We start from the raw sequence: 7,092 nt of genomic DNA, 5'->3' as shown, positions 1-7,092 counted from the left end.
CGGGGGGAGCCGCTGGCCCGCGGTCCCGGCGGGGCGGGCAGGGCGGAGCGGGCGGCGGGAGCGCTCCCCCATCACGGCTGCCGGGCGGGCCGGGGCGGGGCCGGGGGCGGGCGGCGCTGGTCGCTGTCCTGGGTGTTGAATCTGCTGCGGCTGCCGGAGCCGGGGAGCGGCCGCGGGAGGCACAGGGCGGGCGGGCGGCATGGAGTGAGGGCTGGCGGCGGCGGGCAGGGGAGCGGGGCATGCGATGGGCCAGGCATGATGGACGCGCTCGGCTCCGTCCTCCCGCTGCTGCTGCTGCTGCTGCCGCCGCCGCCGCTGCCGCAGGTGCTCGCCGCCGCCCCGCGCATCCAGCCGCCCTCCGCGGGGGCCGCCGCCGAGGCGCGGATCGGTGAGTGGGGCGAGGGGCGAGGGGCGGGGGGCTGGCGGGGAGCGCTGCTGCTGCCCGGGAGCTTCCCCGCAGGCAGCTCGGCCGGGCCCCGGCGGCCGCGCCCGCACGGCGGACGCTGAGGGGCCCGTCCGCCCGTCCCTCTCCACCGGCTGCGGAGAAGCGGCGCCGTCCGCCGGTCTCTCACCGCCGGCTCCGGATACGGAGCTCCGTCCTCTGCTCCCTCACCGCCGGCTCCGGATAAGCGGCGCCGTGCCCCGGTGCCTCAGCACCGCCTGCCGCTGCCCGTCCCCCGGTGTTTCACGACCTCCTGCCCCCCGCTCCGCCCGCAGCCCCGGCCCCTGCCCCAGCGGCGTGTCCCGGCTCGGGGGATTCCTCAGCGGGGCCGCTCTCACCCGCTGTCCCCGCATGCTGAAAACTTCCGCCAGGCCCCTGAAATCGAGGTGCGCCAGTGGCGAGTCCCCGAAAACGCTTCCAGCCTCCACATATTTAACCCTTCTCCCGGTTTGTTGGATTCAGCCCACTGAACTGCCCTTATATTTGAAGGAGACAGGAAATCTCCCGGCCACAATCCCCTAGATGCAGCCTGTGGTGGAGTTCCCCTCTCCAACTCATGCTGCTGGAGGTGGAAGTCAGCACTGGCTCCGGGTTAAGGCTCTTTCAGAGCTGTCAGAAAACCCCCAGTGCTGCCCAGTGCGGACCATTAAACAGCTGCTTTCTGTTGAGACATTCTCGACCGACCCCTCTTCATTTAGAAGGTACCATCTGCACTGAACATCCCCACCTGCCAAGTGACCCACACCGGCACGAAGGGAGCCTGGAAACAAACTGTGTTTCAAATCCATGCAATTCTCCTGTGACACTGTCCCTGGCAGTCCTTTCCTTGCACTGAGACACTCAGCACTGTATGCTCACCTGAATTGTCTATTAATATTAATATCTATTAATAGAGTCAGTCTCATTTCACTTACAGTATCTCCCCAAAGCTCACTTTAAGTCAAGAAGGTCATGACTAGGAGAATTTTGTATTTTTCCCCATTTTAATATCTACCTAGGGTGGTAATGGAGATCAGAGTGAAAGCTAGACAAACTATCCCTAAGAAATCTTTTTCTAAGACAAAAAAAAATATTAAATTGCTTTAAGAAACAAAGGAAGCCTTCCAGAGGAATGTTGCTGCAGTTTTCCTCATGTACATTCTGTTTGTTAAGAAGGAATTAAAATCATCTGACCATGTTTTTAATGAGACTTCAGTCAAGTAGCAATAAAAATGAGCTATTATGCTTGCTATAGTGAAGGTAGTGATGCAAGGTTTTAAGGAGAAATGGTTTGGACTGTATTTATCCATCCCTCCTCTCTCCTGGTTGCTATAGATATGGACTGTTTCTCCTAATCTGCTGAAGAGAAAGCTTGCATAAAAATATTGCGAATAATAGCTGTAATTTTTTTTACCTTTAATAATGCAATAGCCTGCACTGTGCCTGTGCTTTCGAAGTAGTCAGATTTTGATTCTCTCTCCCTAAACACAAATTGTAAATCAGTTTGGGTCATCGAGTATTTTTTCAGTTCGTTGTAGCTGAAAGACAAAAACAATGTGTGTGTTGTTACTTCCCTCCAGCTTCCCTGAGCTCCTGCCTCGGCGAGGATCCCTGCCTGCCAGTTAAAGCTGTCCTTGTGTGGAAGGGGCGGGGGGAAGAGCAGCCTTGATTTTACACAGTGAATCCACTGGACTGGAGGTATAATTGGGAGGCATTTCAGGAGCAGTAAAACAAGCTGAGGTCCCTGCTTCTTGCTGGGATAGGGACCTCACTGATAACTCACGGATCTCTGTGAAAGATGGGAAGGGATTGATTGTGTTTGACAAGATGCAGGAAAATGTTAGCGTTGCTTGAAGTGAAACAGTTTTAGCTGTCTCTTCCATTAGAATTCCTTCATTTCTTTTACTGACCAGTGTTTCAGATCTCATTCATCTTGAGTTCAAACTATTTATTATTGTAGATTCTGTTCAATTTTGGAGTACAATTTTTAGACACCATCAGGAGACATAATTGTAATTGTACAAGGTATCCAAGTTTTGGGATTATTTGTGTCTATATGTGAAAGATATTAACTTAGTTTCTTCTTGTGCACAGTCCAGTCTTCTTTAATTGAAAAATGAAGACAGATAGATGCATTATGAGATCTCTAGAATGTGGGCTGGAAACTGCCTTAATAGCAAAGTAGTTATAGAAACCTATTTTTATTGAGGTTTTTTTCCCCATTATTTCAGGAACTCTTCCTAAAGGTTGTTTCAGAAGCAGAAGTTCATGACCTTTACCATTTCATGGGATGGTTAATCCAATTTCATTCCTTCCTTCTTTTTTATGGTCAACTTTTGTCTACACTTTCCAGTATAGTGAGCATCTTTAAATGTTGACCTTTATTTTGCAACATAATTACCAACTTGTTTTAGAAATTAGAAGATTTAAAGTTGGAGTTAACTAAAGGTACAAGATTTCGACTTCTGCTTCTTCTGCCTCTATAATTCAGGAAACTTTGGAGCTTGTTCCTGCGTGGAGATGTTTGGTCAAGGTGCAATAACCAACAGAAGCACGTATTCTTCCATTTCTTCACGTTTACCTTTCATCGTTCATCATTCTGTGATGATTTATAGTAACATTTTAATGGGAAAAAAATAAGGAAAAGGACAGTCTTTTCTCTCTCTCTTTTTCTTGCCTCACTCTAGGTCGGGAGAGAGATTCTTATATTTTCCACAGAAAAAAATCAACTGAGTACATAGTAATATTCATTATTTAATGAAACACTGGGGCTGGAAGTTTAATATTCTAAAGAAATCTTTATTAGACAAAGTTCATTTAAGATTATGGAACTTATTTTAAAGTGTTTTACAAAGTAATCATTTATGAAAAAATGTATCCTGATCATGTTTGCTGAGTTCCAAAGGTTTGAGCTATCCATTCTTGTGTTGCTGGTCATAACACTAAGTAGCTTCAATGAGAACTGCAGCTCCAACTACTGAAATATTTTCGTTGTATAGCTTTTTAGGCAGACTAATTGGTTCAGAAAGTTGCAGCAGTACTTTATTTTCATTTTAGTTAGGCTGGGTGAGATAGAGAACTCAATAACAAAATAAGCTGTGAACATTCTTAATCACGTTCCTTCATTAGTACTAAAACACTGGTACTTCATAGCACAAGTTGTCCTCATGTGTTTCAGAAAAGAGTAAATGTGCTTGCTGCAGTGCCTTCACATTGACCTCTAATGTGTAAAATGATGCTTATAACCTTCAGCCAATACAATTTTGCAATATAATTTGATCTTTTGTGCTGTGTGCAATCCCGTTTTTCAGTATGCATTTTCCTCTTAAATGCCTATATTGATATGCTGTGGAAATTTCCAGAAACATTTGTTCCACACTCAACGTAAATTTGTTCCATACAATGTGTAAATGTTCCTTCAGAGTTGTATTGGAGTAATCACAGGCTGAAGTTTTGTCTGTCAAATGAGCGTGAATTTAGTTTTTAACTTGCTAACAAAAAAGACAAGTCACATTTCATTATAAACATGAAGTATACTCCTAAACCTTTAGCTGTGAGTTCCTGACACATACTTTAAGCTAAGATTTAGTGTCTTACATTTCTCTAGGATTTAACTGTAATTGAGGATAGAAACTTTACTCAAAGACTTAAAAACTGTCACATGTTAAGTTTAGTAATTTTGCAAAGTACTGTGTGCATATTTAACTACTGAAAAAATATTTTAGAGGTGGGTTAGGAGTTCCAAGTGGCTAAAGTTGATCAGGATTAAGAAGCTACCAGAACAGGGACTTCAGTTACTATTGGTGAAAAGCATTTCTTCAATGTTGATTCTTAAGTTCTAAGAGAGTGAAATAGGGTAGGACAGTGAAAAAATGATTTATTTAGATTTTTTGCATTTCATTCAGTGTTTGAAACACTATCCAAAGGAGGCAATGACAGAGAGCTTTTGTCTGTGGATGTTTCCTGGGGAATAGCAAAGAAGTTTATCTTGGTTTAGTTCTTGTTGGATGGATGTTACATTAGCAAAGCTACCATAGCTGTTGTTCTCAGCCATCATTGTTAACTGCTTTGAAGATGAGGACAGAAGTTTTGCTTCTTGCAGCAATTGAGCTGAAGCTCACTGAAGTCAATATCAACCTTCCCATTGACTTCAGCAGCATTTGGATCAAAGTTCTGGTTTGAGGTTTGTAGCAGACTGGCTGAGAAAGTGGGAGAATTAGTGTTACCATCTGTTCAGTACAAAAAAAATTGCCTGACTTTCCAGTTGCATTAATTTGGAACTTCTCATAGGTGCTCCGGTTTTTTAATTATGTCTTTATTTGATGTAATTATTGATGGTGGAGTGTAATTTATGTTATGATATTAGAAAATAAAAATAACAGTGAAATAATTTAATTAAGACAAGGCTGTGTGCTCAGAATGTGAAGGATTCAGTGTAGGAAACTGGATTCTTCCCTTCATCAAAAATATTTTTGCATATCCTAAAAATGTTTTTTAAGTTATCAGTTATGTTAAAAAGCATCTTTAAGGTAGATTGATATCAAGGCATGTCTATCTGTCAGTTCCACTGAGTCACAGGTAAGAAAATGCATTAATATTATTGGCATCGTGCCATGACTGTTCTACAATAGCTTTTTTACTATAACTTGTTTGTGTTCAAAGTTGCAAGTGGACAGGAAGTGAATTATTTCTCTCAGTCCAGGGAAGAAGTTGCAGGGTGCTGTTAAGGTTGTTCATAGCATGGGATTTCTTGGGAGTTTTTTTTGTGTTCTTGTTTGTCTTACTGGCTAAGAGAAAACAGAGAATATTTTGGCATGATAAGTTAGTCTCTGCTTCCTACCTGAGTGTGCCCCAGCACTTCTAAACTTTACCACACCGCACCATCATAGTGCCATGACGTCAGGCAGCCTGCTGGGAGGGAATTGCTTTCCTCCTGCTGGTTAGATCCCGGAACATTTGGGCAGCTCCTCTGAAACACCCAGGGCAGGTCATGTTGACACACTGCTGATAGACAGGCAGTGGCTGTGTACTTTGTGGCTGTGAGCTGTGTGGGTTTTAGACAGCACTGTGGTGAGACTGCCATGGAGAGGAAAGTGCAGCTGCAGTCCCTGGGGGTGCTGAGCTCATTGAGGAGCAGGAGCTGAGGTCCCCTGTGCCAGTCAGATTTCCACTGCCTGGAAAGAGAGCATTAGAACATGAGCTCAGATGTAGGTGGTTGCCATCATTCATATGTATCCAAATCCACAAGAAGACTTGTGCAAGTCAGAAGGCAGTGTATATTCCAGCTGCCTGAGAATGATATATACTTTGGTATCATCTCACTGACAATGCAGCCTAAGATGTAGCTAAAATGTCTGCAGTTATTCATACAAAATCAGTGTATCAGCTGTCTTGCCAAAACCCGTGTTGGTGTTTAGAGGTAGATTTGGGAGGAAATTCAGTAACTGGAGGAAAGATTGCCTTGGTTTTGGTCATAATTTTGGCAGAGGATGGGAAGTCTCCAAGAGGCAAAGTTCACTGCTAGCTTCCATTGCAGGATTGCTGAGCTGGATGTGTATCTGGTTGGGCTCAGCATGGTCATTATTAATTCATCTAGAAAGGCAGTGAGTAATATTGTTGTTGGTCAAACAGTTTTATATTTGCAAATGAAGAGTAAGCAGGTGAAGATGCAGATGAAGAAGGGAAGCAAGCAGAAGTGAAGCCAAGGAATAGAGAGAGGCATGTTGGAATGTGAATGTTTAAAGGACAGAATGAGAAATTAAATCGTTAGAATAGGAGATCAGAAATGAGATTAGTGAGTTATATATGATCTGTAAAGATATAAATTTAAGATTAAATGGAGTTACTTTTTCTCTTGGTAGAAACAATCAATTGCAGCAGCAAACCTGAGATGTCCAGTGTATCAGTTTGAAGCATGAGAAAATGAAGGAAAGTGACTAGAAAGATAAGGGATTTGCAAAATAAAACTATTAACTCATTCTTTCAGGCCAAAGCTGTGGCAAAAATAATGGAGTCAAGAAATGCATATACACTATGAGAACCTGCTCTGGGAATAGAAAGGAATTATTTCTCTTAATGTAAGGGTTGGGAACCATCTAACTAAATGTAATTAATTGAGCTAATCACTCTAGGCTCCTTTTAACCTATTTCTAGTTTATAAATTTCAATTAATTTTACCCAACTGTACATATATAACACAGGTCAGATAATGTCTCCCTGACTGTAGCTATTGCTTTCCACTTAGTATTATCTTAATACACTTCCCAGGCTAGGGCAAGTATCTGTAAATATCTACATGGTAGGCAGTGCACTTCAGCTCTTCAAAAATCAGATGCTCAGGTTAAACTTGGGGAGAGCTAAACACATTTGGAGTGTGATTCACCTGTCCTTGCTCACTAGGTAGGACTAATGAAGTAGCTTAAACTCAAGTTAGGTTGCTTGAGGATCACCAGCTACATTTCTTCAAAACCTTTCTGAGATCTATAGGACTTGCCAGTGAGCTGTTCAGGAAAGTTCTGTGTGTGGTCAAGCAGGTTTGTCACATAAGAGAGTGAAGTGAGGTGGCTGGTGGATATTTTAATACTTGAAAGAAATTTCTCTGAGAGAATCAGCCTCTGGTAATTGCAAACAGGTGAAGGTGATCTCCAAATGAGACAGAGGAGAAATGGGTG

General features: G+C 43.5%; 1 protein-coding gene across 2 annotated transcripts in view; it reads left to right on the top strand.

Annotated features, from left to right (window-relative positions):
- Positions 1–255: 255 nt before the first annotated feature.
- PTPRN2 (protein tyrosine phosphatase receptor type N2) overlaps positions 256–7,092 on the top strand; it is a 637,088-nt gene continuing 630,251 nt past the window's right edge. For both annotated transcript variants that reach the window (XM_088159091.1, XM_088159088.1), the window contains exon 1: positions 256–388. In XM_088159091.1, the coding sequence (XP_088015217.1) occupies positions 256–388 (133 nt within the window). The remainder of the gene's footprint in view (positions 389–7,092) is intronic.

The sequence above is a fragment of the Sturnus vulgaris genome, chromosome 1 (assembly GCF_052056855.1).
Source record: "Sturnus vulgaris isolate bStuVul1 chromosome 1, bStuVul1.hap1, whole genome shotgun sequence".
Classification (NCBI taxonomy): domain Eukaryota; kingdom Metazoa; phylum Chordata; class Aves; order Passeriformes; family Sturnidae; genus Sturnus; species Sturnus vulgaris.
The sequence above is the reverse complement of the archived record's forward strand: the minus strand, read 5'-3'. Positions and strand labels throughout refer to the sequence as shown.